The following is a 17,197-nucleotide window of genomic DNA, read 5'->3' as shown; positions in this document are numbered from 1 at the left end:
AGAGTGTGACTGGTTATCCAAGATGTGACTTCGAAAGGAATTACAACCAGGCTCAGAGACCTGGCCAGTCAAGCAGTAGCCCAGATGAGGGCCCCATCATCAATGGAAAGCACTAAGCCTTGACTATTATGAAGGAATGGTTCACAAGTCACACCATCTGATGAATTCAAAGTCTTCCCCTTTCAAGAGGCCTCTTTCTTTCCCCTTTCTCAATATAGCCTTTGTGTACAGGAGGAAGTGTCTTAGTTCTCATGTCTTAAGGAAATAAGAGAGCCCTGGTTTATCCTGTTTTGGGGTTCACTGAGCTTCTTGAATCTGCGAATTTAAGGTTTTCTTCACATTTGGAAAAACTTTCAACCATTATTAATTTTTTTTCCTGTTTCGTACTTTTTTTCTCCTCTTATTCTGGGACTTCAATTACCTGTTAGGCTGCCTGACATTACAGGCACGTCCTGAGGTTCTTTTCATTGTTTTTTAGTATGTTTTCTCTGTGTGTTTGATTTTGGATAGTTCCCATTGTTCTGTCTTCAATTTCATTAATTATTTTCATCTGCAGTGTTTAGTTTGCTTTTAGTCTCATCCAGTGAAATTGTCATTTAAGATATTGTAATTTTTGGCCTGGTATGGTGGCTCACGCCTGTAATCCCAGCACTTTGGGAGGCTGAGGCAGGTGGATCATGAGGTCAGGAGATCGAGGCCTGGCTAACACAGTGAAACCCCGTCTCTACTAAAAATAAGACAAAAAATTAGCCAGGTGTGGTGGCATTTACCTGTAGTCCCAGCTACTCAGGAGACTGAGGCAGGAGAATCACTTGAACTTGGGAGGCGGAGATTGCAGTGAACTGAGATCATGCCACTGCACTCCAGCCTGGGCAACAGAGCGAGACTCCATCTCAAAAAAAAAAAAAAAAGATACTGCAATTTTTATCTTTAACATTTCTACATTCTTATATCTTTCATACCATCTTTCATACCATTATCCTTGAGCATATTAGACATATTTATAATAGCAGTTTTAATGTTCTTAGCTGCTAAGTTTAGCATCTCTGTCATTTTTTGTTTTGTTTCTATTGACTTCTTTTTCCTGGGTTATCATGCACATTTTCTTGCTGCTTTGTATTTCTAGTGATTTTTAAAACAGCTTTATTAAAGTATAACTGACATACAATATACTGCACATATTTAAAGTGTAAAACTTGGTAAGTTTTGGCATATGTATACATATGTGCTGGTGAAACCACCACTACAGTCAACATTAATAAACATATTCATCATGTCCAAAAGTTTCTTCTGCTCTTTATAATCTCTCCTTTCTACATCACTGTAACCTTCTTATCTTCAGGCAACTATGGATCTGCTTTCTGTAGATTAATTTGCATTTTGTAGTGTTTTATATGAATAGAATCATACAATATGTACTCTCATGTCTAACTTCTTTCGTTCAGCAGAATTACTTTGAAATACATTCTTTTTTTTTTTTTCTTTTAGACAGAGTCTTGCTCTGTCACCAGGATGGAGTACAGTGGCACAATCTCAGCTCACTGCAACCTCCGCCTCATGGGTTCAAGTGATTCCCCTGCCTCAGCCTCACAAGTAGCTGGGATTACAGGTGCACACCACCACACCTGGCTATTTTTTTTTTTTTTTTGTATTTCAGTAGAGATGGGGTTTCACCATGTTGGCCAAGATGACCTCGCTCTTCTGACCTTGTGATCCACTCGCCTTGGCCTCCCAAAGGGCTGGGGTTACAGGAGTGAGCCACCACGCCCATCTGAAGTACATTCTTTTTGTGTGTGTCAGTTCTTTTGTATTACTGATAGCATTTCATTATATTGATACAACACAATTTGTTTATCCAACAAATTACCAAGACATTTTGGTTGTTTTCAGTTTTGAGCTGTTTACAAATAAAGCTTCCAGGAATACTCATATACAAGTCTTTTTATGAATTCATTTTTCTTGAGTAAATACCTAAGAGTGGAGTGGTTAAATCATATGAATATTTAGTTTTTTAAGAAAATGCAAAACTGTTTTCCAAGAAATTTGGTCATTTAAAATTTTTATCAACATATGGGAGAATTCTAGTTGTTCCAAATCCTTATCAGCACTTGGTATTGCCAGATTTTTTCATTTTAGCCATTCTAATAGGTGTATAGTGTTCTTTATTACGGTTTTAATTTATATTTTCCTAATGACTAAAAATGTTGTGCATCACTTCCTGTAACTATTTGTCATCCATGTATTTTAGCAAAATGTCTGATAAAATCTTCAGTCCATTTTTCTCTTGCGCTGTTTATTTTCTTACTGTTGAATTTAGAGAGGATCTTTTCTCAAATACATGATTTGCAAATAATTTTTCAGTTGTGGCTTGTCTTTGTATTTTTTTAATAGTGTCTTTCAAACAGCAGAAGTTTTACATTTTAATGAAGTTCAGCTTATCAATGTTTCCTTATATAAATATCAGGCTTTTGGTGTTGTATCTATGAAAACATTGTCTATCCCAAGCTCATACAAATTTTCTTCTATGCCTTCTTTCAGAAGTTTTATAGTTAGATGTATGATCCATTTCGAGTTAATTTTTGCATATGGTGTGAGGTATGGATTAAAGAGTTATTTGCATATGGGCATTGAACTGTACCACTGCCATTTGTTAAAAAGTCTATGCTATCTGTACTGAGTTGTGTCTGTACTTTTGTAAAAAAAGTCAGTTTTTCATATATATATATATGGTATATTTTTTGATTGTCTAGCCTGTTCTATTGATCTATTTGTGTATTTTTATGCCAATTCTGTATTGTCTTGATTACTGTAGCTTTATAATAAATCTTGAAACTAGGTGTTATTCATCTACCAACTTTTTTCCAGTTATTTATGATATTCTAGGTCCTTTGCATTTCCATATTAATTTTAGAATTAGCTTGTTAATATCTATTAAATAAAGAAAAAAAAGCACCTGCTGGGATCTTGACTGAGATTATGTTGACTCTATAGAAAAATTTGAGGAGAATTCAAATGTTAAAAATATTGAATCTTCTAACCCATAAATATGGTATATCTCTCTACTTATTTAGGTCTTCTTTACTCAGTTTTGAGCTGTTACAAATAAAGTTTCCAGGAATATTCATGAATAAGTCTTTTTATGAATTCAGTTGTAAATTCAAGTATTTTTATTAATTCAGATGAAAATTTGCATGAGCTTGGGATAGACAATGTTTTCATAGATACAACATCAAAAGCTTGATATATATAAGCAAACATTGATAAACTGAGCTTCACTAAAATGTAAATCTTCTGCTCTTTGAAAGACACTATTAAAAGAATACAAAGACAAACCACAACTGAAAAATAGGTTCATAACTATTTTATGAATTCAGGTTTTATATTTTTTACTGTATATATCTTGCACAGATTTTGTCAGATTCATTCCTAGATATTTTATATTTTAAATATCTTTTGTTAATGATATTTTTTAAAATTCCAATTTCTAATTGTTTGTTGCTAATTAATTTTTGCTTATTGGTCTTGTATGCTACAACTTTGCTAAATCACTTCTTCATTTAGCATCTTTTTATTTTAAAAAAAGCTTTTAATTTTCCATTAAATTCTCTATGTATGTTGTCATACTGTCTTGAATAAAGACAGTTTTACTTCCATTTAGTTTTGATGCCTTTTATTTATTTTTCTTGCCTTATTTCAATGTCTAGAGCCTCTAATACAGTGTTGAATAGAAAAAGTAATTAAATATATTCTAGTCTCATTTCTTATTGTAGGGTGAAAGCATTCAGTCTTCCACCATTAATTATTAATTATGATTTTTCCTGTAAGGTTTTTTTTTTTTTGGTAGATTCTTTTCATCTCATCATGTTGAGAACATTTCCTTTTATTTATAATTTTCTGAGAGCTGTGATCAGGAATGGATGTCATATTTTTTCAAATGTGTATTCTGCATCTTTTGAGATAATTATATAGTTTTTATTACTTAATTTGTTAATATGGTAAATTAATTTGATTTTCTAATGATAAACTAGCCTTCCATTTTTTTTTTTTTTTCAGTGTCTCACTTCTGGTACCCAGGCTGGAGTGCGGTGGTGCAATCACAGCTCACTGCAGCCTTGACTTCCAGGGCTCAGGTGATTCTCCTACCTCGGCCTCCTGAGTAGCTGAGACTACAGGCACATGCTGCCATGCCTACCTAATTTTTTGTATTTTTAGTAGGGATAGGGTTTTGCCATGTTGCCCTGGCTGGTCTCAAACTCCTGAGCTCAAGCAATCCATCTCACTTGGCCTCCCAAAGTGTTGGAATTACAGGCATGAGCCACTCACTGCACCCAGTCTACCTTGAATTCTTGAAATAAATTCCAGTTGCTCTTGATGCATTAGCCTTTTTATATATTATTAGATTTGATTTGCTAAAATTTTGCTTAGAATTTTTGCTCTATGTTCATGAGACTTATTGACTTGTAGTTGTAGTTTTCTTGCAATGTATTTGTCCGATTTTGATGTCAAAGTAACACTGGCTTCAAATATTGCATTCAGAAGTACTCCCTTTTCCTTGATTTTCAGAAAGGATTTATATAAAATTGGTAATATTTCTTCCTTAACCATCTGATTGAATGTAACGTATGAGGCTACCTGGGCCTGGAAATTCTTTGTGGGATGGTCCTTAACTATAAGTTAAATTTATTTAATAGATACAGGGCTATTTAGGTTATCTATTTCTTCATTAGTATACTAAGGTAGTTTGTCTCTTTCTAGGAACTCATCCATTTAATCAAAGTTGCCAAATGTATAAGTACAAAATTGTTCAAAATATTTCCTTATTATTTTAAACATCTATAAACTCTGTAGTGACATCACCTCTTTTATTCCTGATATTGGAAATTTGTGTCTTCTCTCTTTGGGAGCTGGAGCCCTTATCTAGTACCACTCTAACACTTACTAGTTGTCTAACCAGTTTCTTCAGTTTTCATAGGTTTCTTCTGCTTCTAATATTCAATAATTTTATTTGGTCTGCCTTGAGATTTATCTTTTTTCAGGCTGGTAAATATGGACTTTTTATTATGGAAAATTCTTTAAACATATACAGAATATAATAAGCCCCCATTCATAACCCAGCTTTGGGAACACCTTTTTCAAAAATACTTCATCTAGCATTTCTGTTGAATTTGAAGTAGGAGGTAAAGTTTCCTGTTTTAACTCAGTCCACCATCATAGTAGAAAGTTCTTTGCTTTTAACACTTCATCTAGTCCCTTTCTAGACATTTCAGTTAGTCTTTTGATATACAAATATTTTAGACATACTTATAGAATGCATTCATAGAAAAGAAATTGCCAGATCAAAAGGCCTATGTATTTGTAATTTATACATTACCAAGTTGTTCATAGGAGATTATACCAATCTATACACCTACCAACTCTAAAGATACATTCACTAGACTTTAGGTAGTAGTAAAAGAGTAACACCTAACAATTTATTATGTTAAAAACTCTTAGAGGTAATACCGATTGCAGTATAAACACTAATGAAGCCTAGTTTAAGAAAGCAGGCATTTGAAGGTATATGTGTTATTAAAGTTTTACATCTGGTAAGCTAGTAACACTTTTCAACAAAAGATCTTAATAAAACTTCTTGGGCCTTCCTTGAAGTCTTCCCATTTCCTTTTTAGTTGTTGATGTGCCTCGTGTCTCTCAGCCATTGATGCTAACTCCTTTGGAACATTCTGGTTTGCTGTTTCTAAAATATAAATCAATTGGGTGGCAACCCTCAAATCATTTCTAGTCACAGGTGTAATTGACACTCCACTCCTTCCGGCTCTTCCTGTGCACCCTATTTAGTGTACATATTCTTCAGTGTTCCATGGAAAATTGTAATTATATATATCTGTAATATCATGGACATCAAGACCTCAGGAGGCTATGTCAGTGGCAATTAATGTTCACTTGACCTATTTTAAAATTCTCCAATGCTCTCTCCCAACCAATCTCTCTGTTCTCTATCACCATGCAGAGACTCTACTGATATATTTCCAAGTATTAGGTCACTTGATAAATGATCTGCAACTGCCTTTTGGGAAATGAAGACAATCACTTTGTCTCTGGGTGAAATACTGTCTAGAAAACTTTAGATATAAATTCATTTTTCTTCCTCTGTGGTGATCATTGTATTTGCTTCACTAAACTTATAGCAACCAGATCCAGTGTACCAGCACAGACAAGCATGGGCTCTTTCAAATAAGATTGTATGAGTCAATGAATTGAATATGACCAAGTTGCCTGGTCATAATATTCTGCCTATCTGGGTGCACATCTAACAAAATCTTCATTGTCTTGGGTTCAAACCCCATGTCCAGCATCTTGTCTGCTTCATCTAAAATCAAGTAGGTTATGCTTCGCAGGCTGACAAAGTTATTCATTTGCAGATCATTCAGTCTTTTGGGAGTTGCAATTATGATATCAACACCTTTCCTAAGGTCTTCTATTTCTTTGTCTCCATCTCCACCACCATATACACAAATACTTCTAAACTTTTATTGCATCACTCAGCTTCCACTTAAAGAGTTAGCTCCTGAGTAGGCATAAGGACTAACATGCAGGTCTATTCCTTTTTCCTCTATGTGTTGGAAGTCCAGATGAATATATCCAGGCATTAAATAGCATAATGTCTTTCCTGTCCTAGTTTGGGATACCACTCTCAGATCTTTTCCTTGCAGAGCAATTGGCCATGTCTGTGACTGAATAGGTGTTGGTTTTTGAAAACCTGCCTTTTTAATGTTTTCCATAACTTCAGAATAACATTGAAAGTCATCATCAAATGTGCAAGTAGAATTGGGGATAGGACGTTTCTTATCATTTTTCAAGTCATCACACACTATATTAAAATTTTCCTTCCTCCAGTTGTCTACTTGCACTTGGGACATTGAACTTGTTGTTGACTCTTTGTAAAAGGTTTTCTCAATTGGTGATAAATCAATTCTGCGTTCTGAATTGTAATTTGCTTTTTTAAAAAACACATTTATCTATTACTACTTTTGCTTTTGTTTGCATCGCCTTGCTGCCAAAAATGTTGACTAATGATTCCAGATGTCCTTTTATTATTTGGATTTTGATGTTTGTTGTGCTTTGGCTATCCTTCATTTTTGACCCACCATGACTGATCACTGCACCAGCTAAGTCGTTCTTCAATCTGAAACAGAGCAGTGGCTCCCAGTGACTAACGGCTACAGCCTCCAGGGATATAGAGGGGTCTCTTTGGTGCCACTTCTGCCACCCCTATATCCTTCACAACCTCTTTGATTCAGTTCCTCTGCCAACCTCCTCTCTGGTGCTCAGGATACTGTTGAGCTTCACCAGGTAGCAACAACCCAGGTAATGGCATTGGCTCCTACTTTTTGGTTAGATGAGAGTAAGTGCATCTGACCAGCTCTGCACTACCTGACAGTGCTGTTGTAGGACTTGTGTCAAGATGTATCTATTTTACTAATCTTCTTGTAGAATCAGTTTTTGGCTTCATTGATTTTCTCTATTGATTTGCTGTTTTTTATTTCAATGATTTATATTTTGATCTTTATTATCCCCTTTCTTCTTACTTTGGCCTTTATTTTTACTTGTTCTGTATTATGGTTGACACAAACTCATTACTTTAATACCCTTTTATTTCTCATATAGGCATTTAATATGATAAATTTCCCCCCTAATTATTGCTTTAATGCCATGCCACAAATGATGTTATGTTGTTTCTTTTTTTTTTTTGGTAGTTCAGAATACTTTCTAATTTCCATTTTGATTTCATCTTTGACTCCTGTGTTATTAGAACTGCATTATTTGCTTTCCAAATGTTTGGGTATTTTCTCATTTTTTATCGAATGCCTGACATTTAAACTTTTATGTTGTTGAATGCTGGATTTGGTTATATTGCTTAGAGAATGCTGGCCCTTTTGTATAGTAACTGAAGTTACTTGGTGATCCTGTTGATCCTTGTTTGATTCTCTTGAGCCGTGTTTTTAAGCTCTTTGAGAATGACTCTCAAGAAGACTTTACTCTAGGGCTACTTTAGGTCACTACTCAGGCATCACCCATCTGGACTCCCTCTGTTGAATAATCTATATATTCTGAAGATTTCAATACTCTGGCTTGAGAAAATTCCACCAACTCCAAACAGTATGTGAACTCTGGGAAGTGTTCAGCTTACCCTTCCCTGGTACGTATTCTTTCCCCAACAGCTTCTCTTTGCCTGACCTCATGATGATTAATATTTGACCAAAGATTTGAGGGGAATCCTATGCAGATTTCTGGAAGTCTTTCTCTGCATAGTTACCTCATCTCTTATACTCTACTCTGCAAATTCTAGCTCTCTAGGTGTCCCTGAACTCTAATGTCTGTCTCTTCAACTCAGTGAGACTACTGAATTGTTTCAGTTTCTGTTTCCTGTGCTGCAGTTTAGAAACTGCTTCAAGGCAGAAAAACAGGGTAATTGGAGCCTTTGCCTTGTTTGTTTCTCTTCTCTTGAGGATCACAGTCCTGTGCTTCTGGTTATCTTATGTCTGAAATAGTTGTTTTATATATTTTGTCAGGTTTTAAAACTGTTTTCAGCAGAAGGCTGATTTGAGCCTATGTTACTCCCTTGTGGTGGCAAACAGAAGTCTCATTATCTTTAGATTTGGGAATGCTATTAATTATAAAGTTAATCTCTAGTCATCTTCATGACATCTTAGTTTAGTTTAGTTTTAGTATTATTACATTATGTACTTCAAAGCAGGCAATGCATTGGAAAGGACCCCAGGCTTGGGAGCTGGAGCCTTGATTCTGGTACCACTGTGCGCTTGCTGGCTGTCTAATCAGTTGCATAAACTCGTGGGGAGTCAGTTTTCACATCTGTAAATTAAGATGGTGGGACTCTTTAAGGTCTCTTCACTTTTGAAATTTAGTAAGAGAACTCATATAATCCCATTTTTGTTCAAAGATTTCCAGAATACTTCTTGCATTTTTGAGTCTAGCATTCCCTTGATTAAAGAAAAGAAGGAACTGAAAGATATTTAAAGAAATGAAAATAGAAAGATCAAGATCAAATAAGGAAAGTGTGAAATAGTTGGTGAAAATTAGGATATTTTGTGGTGCCAAATAAAGGTGAAAGCAGCATGATTAAAATCAATACATTTGTGCAGGTATAGACAGAGTGAACAGAGAATAGAAAGACTTCCTTGCAGTTGCAGTTTATGCTAGGAAATCTGGCATGGTGATTAGGGTATGACATACAAGAGAGAAATTTGAGCAGTATTAGGAAAAGAATTTGTAAGTCTCAAAACAAGGTTGGAGACCTCAAGTGCCAGACACATGATGCTGATATCACAGAGGAAAATGTCATTTCATTATCCTATAAAAGTGTCAAACCCACATATTTCATGTGGCTGAGCAGTTCTCTCTGGGAGATGGTTTTGCACAGCAAAGATTCAGATCCTGTGTCTTTTGAAAATGGGTATAGCTAGCATATTGAAAAAGCACAGCTTATAGAATAGTAAAAACACAACTTTGTTTTTCTGTTGTCATTTTACAGTGGGAAATGTAGTCCATGGGGTAACTTTTCTGCTCTGCATGAGGACCCCAGCAGCCTATAAGTTCCTGCTTATTCTTAGGTGACAGGTGATCTACAGTAGCTAAGTCACAAATAAGTTAGATGTGAAAATTAGAAAATCTAGTTCTGTGTAATATTCAAACCTTCAAACTTAAATTTACTGTTAAACCTCCTTCTCCTCCACCTCCATTTTCTCCCATTCTCCACTCTCTACTCTTGGGCTGGTTTTTAGGATGGAAGTCTGCAGTAAGGTAGAGGGTGGTAGTCCTTCTTCTTTTCTTTACCTCATGTTTCTACTGTTCTTTGCCTGTCTTGATAGCTGCTATTTTGATTCCATGGGGCTGGGGTGACAGGGAGAGGTGATGCATAGGACTTCTTACTTGAGCTGGCACTGTTGTCATTTTTTCTCATTCTGGTCTTACAGATGCATTTTCCCCTTGAGATGTCATTTTCCTGGATTATTCATTGTTTTCCCTCTTTTTTTTCTACAATTTCCTTGACTCAGCAACTTCTCCTATTTCTTTGTTCTGATAGTCATCATGACTTCTTCCTTAGCCCATAGACACCGAGCAGCATATCTCAAAGCTCCTCCAGACTCCTCCAGGTGGCTCTATTGGACTAACCCAAGACAGTCCCCATACTGGCTCACTTTGTGTGGTAGGGGACACAGCTCTTGCAAGGAACACTCATGCATCCCTGGCCTGAGACTGGCATGAGTCCCAGGGCAGCAGCACTCCAAAGAAGTCAGCCATTCTCATGCCTTTTAGATCCCCACCTGGTAGGAGTTAGACCTTGGCCATACTGTCAACTTCATCTTTCTCAAAAGTAAGTTGGGCTTCTAAGCCTCTCAGCCTGAGGAAACACTTTCACTGCTCTCTGAGAGATTCTCTCCTCCAAGCCCAGTTAGAAGGTTGCCCCTCCTCCCAACTCCCTGAGAGCACGGAAAGCTTGGCAAAATAATGCTTACCCCTCCCATCCATCAAGAGATATCTTCTATGATCTCTTTTGTCTCCATTCTCTGACCCTTCTTCTGTGGCGCTCATGTAGCTGAGAAGCCCAACAGGAAAACCCAGGTTCTCAAGGCCATTTATTTTGAAAATCTTCATAACATCTTTTGGCACCTTTCTGTGGAATTTTACATCTATTATGTTTTGTTGCCTGGTGAAAACTTCAGTTTTCAGATTCTATTACACAAGTAATAAACGAACATGATTCATAAGCCAACCCTTGAACCACATGGATGTGGTTCACTGGATGTTACACAGTCCAGTAAGTGTAACATCTGGCTCTACTAAACATTTTGATTTCTGAGTGTGTTATTGTGTAAAAAAAACTGTGTGGGAGGACAACTTTCCTAAGAGTTTTATTTAACACTTGTCCAACTATGCTATTCAGCACCTGTTAACTGGAGCTGTAGGCATACAAAGTTCATAAAATAATTTGGAATGAAATAGCTTACTGAATGGATGTAGTAGATTTTTTTAATGTAGTAGTAGATTTATTCTCCAAGGGTGTCATGGGGTTCTTGACTACAAAGAAACCAGTGAGTCCGTGATCCACTTCCAGCACGAGAAAACAGTGAGTCCATGATTCTCTTTCTAAACAAGAGGGCAGTAAATTTGCTCTGCAATACTGACCCACAAGGAGACAAATTCTCCAAAATTAACTCCCTCACCAGCTGACCATTCTAAACACAGACTTAATGGACACCATAATAGCATGTTTCAGTGAGATTTGAAGGGAGGAGAGGCTGGTGGATGGTTCTATTTTCTGAGGTCAGAATATCTTTAGAGGGTTGCTTGAGTCCAAAGCACAGAGAAAAGGGAAGGAAACACCACTGCGAGGTTCCCAGAGGTGGCATAATTAGATCATATGTGCTGCTGGTTAGACCTGACTTCTGCAGTTAAGGTTGAGAGCCAGAGACTGTGTGTTGTAGGGATTTTCCCCTAACTTTTTGTTTGTTTGCATCAAACTAGGGAGGGAAATAGTTGAATTAAATTTGAGAGACTTTATTTTACTTATTTGGAGACCTGAATCATGGAATTGGAAGATGCTTGCTTGATGTTTGATTTGCTAAAGTGGTGACTCTTTAAGCTAGCATCTCCACCTGCTTTTACGCTCCAGGTTCACTTTTGGAATCTGTAAAATAAAGTTTCCCACTTCCTTAAAGAGTCTAATTTTCTCTCCGCTCCCCACCTTGCAGCCTTTTTGAGATTCATAAGCTTTGTGAGGTCATGGCAGCTGAGAACGTATGATCAAGCTTTACCTCCTATAGTTTTTGTTACAAAGACAATAGGCATTTGTTGGCTTTTAAAAAATACATAAGCATATATTTTTTAATATGCCACCAGTTGTACGAAATATCCTATAATTTCAGAGGGCTCAAAGACCTCCTGAAGGCCATGCATGAACCTGGAAGGGGGTTGTTTCTCCCAACTTTAGATGACTCATGGGCTCTTTTTCCATCTTGCTGGATATCTTAATCTCTCTTAGAATCACAGTTTTAGGGTTCTGAGTGGCCTTAGAGATCATCTACATTTTATAGAAAATTTAAGTGGTATATTAAGCAACTTTCCCAAAGTTACACAACAGCCTTTACAGATTCCAAGCAAGAACCCTGGTGGCTGAATTTCCTGTTCATGCCTGTCCTTTCCACTATATTGTCAATGGCTTGAATTTTCTCTACTTTGTCCCATCCCCTTACAGACAGTAACTAAAACCATAAAACAAATGCCAGTATAACAAACTCTGCCAAAGTACTTTATGTTCTTTTGCATATGCTGATATCATGCTGCTTTTATTTTATATTAGCTCTTGGCTAAACAGATACTTATACAATTGCTGTGAACCCAGATTTCTGTCAACTCATACAGAAGAAAAAGATACATAACCTCTCATTTCTAGCAGTTTCAAATTTACTGGGGAGACAAATATAACTCATGTTTAACCTGTGGTCAGCTGTAGCCCCTAGAACATTTTTTTTCAATTTTTAATTTTTGTAGGTATAATAGTAGTTATATATGTGTGTGGGGGTACATGAGATACTTCGATGTAGGCATGGAATGCATAATAATCACATCATGGAGAATGGGGTATCTATCCCCTTAAGCATTTATCCTTTATGTGACAAACTAATTATACTCTAGTTAATTTTAAAAGTACAATTAAATTATTTTGACTATAGTCACCCTGTTGTGCTATTAAATACTAGTTATTATTCATTCTTTCTGTTTTTCTTTTGGTACCCATTAACCATTCCCACGTTCCCTAACCCTGGGACATTTAAAGATGCATCTGAAACTAGTGATTTCCAAACCTCCATTCCATCCTGTAACTTATCGCTCTTTGAATTCTTCTATAGTTCATCTGTATCAAGAATGATTTATGAGATTGGAAGGGATATAGGAGAATTCAAAGGGGATTTATTGGTAAATTTAATTACCAATAATTTAAAAGCTCAAACAGCAGTACAAGGTAAATAGGGTCATTATTTTCTAGGTGGAGAAACTGGGACTTAACAAGATTATGTACTGTCCAGGATTTCTCAGTTGGTAGTAGATGGAGTGGAGTACGGTCTTGCAGTGAAAGTAGCTGATGTCAGAGCCCACAGGGCTCCGTCCAGTCTATGCAAGTAAGCATATAATGATGTGGGCAAGAGCAAATAAGCCAAACAGGCCTTACTATAAATTATTGTTTTTGTCAATACAATGAGGTTATGACACCTCAAAATAGCTGACTGAGAGGGGTTTGCATGTGCCAACTGTCCTGTGTGTCCTTCCTAAATCTGTGTGAATTTTTATGCGAGCAGCAGCCTTATGATGGTGAAGGAGGGATCACAAGGGTAAGTAATGGATGGCATACACTCTTGAGATATCTTTGTTGAATTCACCTTTTATTTATTCAAGAATTGGGCCTGATGCAAAAACAAATGTATCAGAGACTTTAAGTCTCAGGACCTTAGTTGAAAAAGGAATTTAGCATCCACAGTTGTCATCTAAAGACAGGTTCCCAGGTAAGCAAGTCTTCACAAATGGGATAATGAGACTGCAGGGTTTGTGTGTGTGTGTGTGTGTGTGTGTGTGTGTGTGTGTGTGTTTTGAGAAGGAAGTTGTTTGCTGGGACCTATGCTGTCATCAGACTCAGGCAGTGGTAGCAGAGGGTATACCTGACATCTTCTTGTCTGCTCAGGGTATTCTTGTCCCTAAGTTTTTCCCTGTGAGTCACCAGTGTGTGGTGGGATTATGTCACTCTTTGTATTTTGTGTGGTGGGATAATGTCACTCTTTGCATTTTGCCATGGAGATAGAGGAACAATCAGTAGGGGTTTGATACATTTACCCATATATAATGGAAAGTTGTTTTGTTCAATCAGCATGTACCCATATTGTTTACTCCCAAGGGTGTCCAAAATGAAACTTTTTGTAAGTTTTTAGCTAGAAAGAAGAGGAGGCATGTGAGAAAAAGAAAAAAATGTAGACATTCTTCCACTGACTTTTACTTTAGTGGAAGATGAAAGCAATGGACCATTCTCAAAGAAGTACTCCTAGCTTTACAAAGACCTGGTTCTCAAAAGACTGGTGTTGCATATTTGCTATATTTGTTTCTATTCTGTTTGTAAAAGGTTTTAAAGGTTTACGACGTAATAAAGCAAATACTATTTTGTGGTTGAAAAGTAAAGAGTGTGCTTGTATTTAGGTCTTAGGAGAATTCTAAGGTGCCATGATAATTGGAGTGTGTTGGTGTGATGGGGTGGGCAGTGAGGAAGATGAGAGGAAATTTCCTCTAACACACCAGTCTAACAAACCATCATCTCAACATTTTTTTTTATTCCACTGGGTTGAGATAAAAATAAATAAAAATTTCCCCAAAATGTATTTCAGGGCCCTGTTAGCATCCCAGCTGGAACCAACATTTGCCAGGTATGTTTTCCCTTGTTTTGATGAGCCAGCTCTGAAGGCAACTTTTAATATTACAATTATTCATCATCCAAGTTATGTGGCCCTTTCCAACATGCCAAAGCTAGGTAAGTAATGCTTTCTGTCTATATCTAGCTGTCTGTCTATATAAGTTTTGTAATCACATTTACACCAGTAGCTTTTCCAGGCAGTGTATTATGGTGTGTTACAATTACGGTCTACTATAATTAGGTAGAGCAGTCACCTGGGGTATGTGTCGGCATCCACATCTTGGAGATGGTAAATCCTGATTCCTTTCGTATTAGAAGCTGCGGATTTTATACTGTTCTTATATATAGGCAGTCTGTCTGCCTCTTAGTTTGGGCTTCAACTGTTGATCATTAGTGATAACAAGCTGGTGGGCTTAGACTGAATCTGGTGCACAGCTGTGTTTCATTTGGCTCATGTGCCTTTTTTTCTTTTTGTTAAATCAGTTTCCAACTTTAAAATATCCAGAGATTTTACATAAAAATTTAAATGTGAAAACTTAGAAGTTCTAACAACACTGGACCTACAGCTCTTACGTGGCAGTGATCAGTTACATTTGAGAAGAGGCTTTAAGTCTCAGGACCTTAGTTGAAAGGGAATTTAGCATCCAGAATTGTCATCTAAAGGCAGGTTCCTGGGTCGACAAGTCTTGCTGTCTCCAGCAGGAGGTTGGCTGCCTCCTGCAGCCTCTTCTCAGATGATCCTCACCACTCCCTATTAGCGTACACCAACCCATTTCACTTCAGGTGCCTGGCCCTTGTAGGCATTTCAGTTTGTGATTCCAGCTTTAAAGGCCCCAGATTGCTTCCACTAAAGTCTTAGTTGAAACCTGAGAGTAGTAGAATTGTACCTTGTTGACCTACCATGGGGCCTGGGCAGCTCTAGATTAAGTGTTGTGAGAAATTGGCTGGACTAGAAAACAATAGAATTAGGTGGGAGAGAAAGGAGGCAGATTGGGGACCAAGCTTATAGTGCTCATGGATTTGGCCCTCAAGCCCATATTATTCGAAATGCTGATTCAGGCCCAAGATGCTGTTCTGAGATTTTCCTAATGTAGTTTTGGATAGCTTAGGAGTAGGTGGAGAAATCTGAACTGCTGGACTATGAGGAATAGCTGGAAAGGAGTAGCTGGGTGACAATTGACTTGACAAATTATTTCAAAGACATGTTATTGCTTAGATTTGCTGTGATTTGAACTAAAATAAATTTCTCTAGGTCAGTCTGTAAAAGAAGATGTGAATGGAAGCAAATGGACTGTTACTACCTTTTCCACTACGCCCCACATGCCAACTTACTTAGTTGCATTTGTTATATGCGACTATGACCATGTCAACAGAACAGAAAGGGGCAAGGAGGTGAGTGAGGAAGATTCTGTAGGTAAGGAAGAGTGTACTGGCTGCAGATTATTCATCTATTCTTTTCTGCATCCAGTGGTTATGCCTGCATATCCCAAATCGATTCCTAGTTCTCTCTCCCAAGTCCTGTAAAAGTTCTTAGTGTGGCTTTGCAGAATGGGACATAACATTTCCTATTGCCATTCTTTGGATAGGTTTTCATGGAAAGACTCCATATTAAACCCACTCCTCAAGGCAAGGTCTGTGCCCCCTCTTCCCCATGTGTTTCTGCTTTTGCAGAAGACAGGAGAGAATGGGGAGCACTGCTGCACTGGCACCTTGATGTTTGGGTTTAGTGTGTGATGTGTACTTAGCCCAGGGTTAATGGAGTCTTGAAGCTTGGGTGATATTCAAAACAGTTAGCAACCAGCGTGGCTGGGCATCAACCAGTCAAAACAGACACCAGCCAAGAACAACTGCTATGGCTGAAATGGTGCATGCAGGTTAAAATATTATCCCTGTTGTTCTGTAAAAGGGCCATATAACAAAACGACCCCCAAATGCAGAAGCAGCTGAGAGACTGAGGAAGGAGGCAGACAAATCTAGTTTGTTGGTTTGGGTTGTTTTATTAGGGGAACTTAAAGACAGAAGCAGGTCTTGGCTGGCTGCAAGACAAGTAGATCTTTGCTCTGCAATTCCCCAGACCCAGGGCTTATATCTTCGGGGAAAAGCATACATGCTCTGGAAGAAATGTGTAGTTGGCCACATCACAGCCTATGATTTCCAGAACAACAAGGGTGGTTTTGAAGGAAACTTACTAGAATAGGTGTTTCTACATAATGAGTTAACACGTTAAGTAGACATTTAGAGGCACTCTTAGACTTAAGGTTAGTCAGAAGTTACATAGTGGATTAGCATTTAAAATAAAGTCGCGCTTGTCCCCATACCTATCCAGAAGCTGAACTGCCATATTCTTCAGTTCTGGAGCATGCAACGCTGTTTCTGAGTTGTGTAAAGTTGGCACTCTGTCCTGAAACAGCTGGTTTTCACCCAATTACCCCCTTTATAATAATCCTTTAGGAAAATATGGAGGTTATACTGGCAGTGCTTTATATACTGGTTCACTCCCTATCACAGTGGGCCTTAGGCCCAGTTCTTTCTAGACACATAGACTTCATCGAACTGAGAAAAATCAGGCCCTGTAGCTCGCTAACATACTCTCCTGGGCCTGAGATCTTCCAGGTTTGCACCGTTGACATGTGGAGAAAAGGAAGCTGTGGGTGAGCTAAGTCCCTCATCAGGGGAGAATCACTCAAAGCTACTCCTCCTTTACAACTCCTAACCTAGTGATGA

The 17,197-nt window shown here is 37.5% G+C and overlaps 3 protein-coding genes across 6 annotated transcripts in view; 2 read left to right on the top strand and 1 right to left on the bottom strand.

Moving 5' to 3' along the window:
- ATG12 (autophagy related 12) overlaps positions 1 to 17,197 on the bottom strand; it is a 1,142,999-nt gene that overhangs the window by 188,347 nt on the left and 937,455 nt on the right. The gene's annotated exons all lie outside the window — the stretch shown is intronic.
- Positions 1 to 17,197, top strand: part of COMMD10 (COMM domain containing 10) — a 971,919-nt gene that overhangs the window by 615,795 nt on the left and 338,927 nt on the right. The gene's annotated exons all lie outside the window — the stretch shown is intronic.
- The window catches only part of LVRN (laeverin), a 73,513-nt gene that overhangs the window by 13,594 nt on the left and 42,722 nt on the right, over positions 1 to 17,197 (top strand). For both annotated transcript variants that reach the window (XR_007726255.1, XM_050793049.1), the window contains 2 exons: positions 14,448 to 14,590; positions 15,726 to 15,865. Coding sequence is in view for 1 of the 2 variants with exons in the window: in XM_050793049.1 (XP_050649006.1) it covers positions 14,448 to 14,590; positions 15,726 to 15,865 (283 nt within the window). In the remaining variant the exon portion in view is untranslated. The remainder of the gene's footprint in view (positions 1 to 14,447; positions 14,591 to 15,725; positions 15,866 to 17,197) is intronic.

The sequence above is a fragment of the Macaca thibetana genome, chromosome 6, assembly GCF_024542745.1.
Source record: "Macaca thibetana thibetana isolate TM-01 chromosome 6, ASM2454274v1, whole genome shotgun sequence".
Lineage (NCBI taxonomy): Eukaryota > Metazoa > Chordata > Mammalia > Primates > Cercopithecidae > Macaca > Macaca thibetana.
Note: the sequence above shows the minus strand (reverse complement) of the source record. Positions and strands in the feature narration are given on the sequence as shown.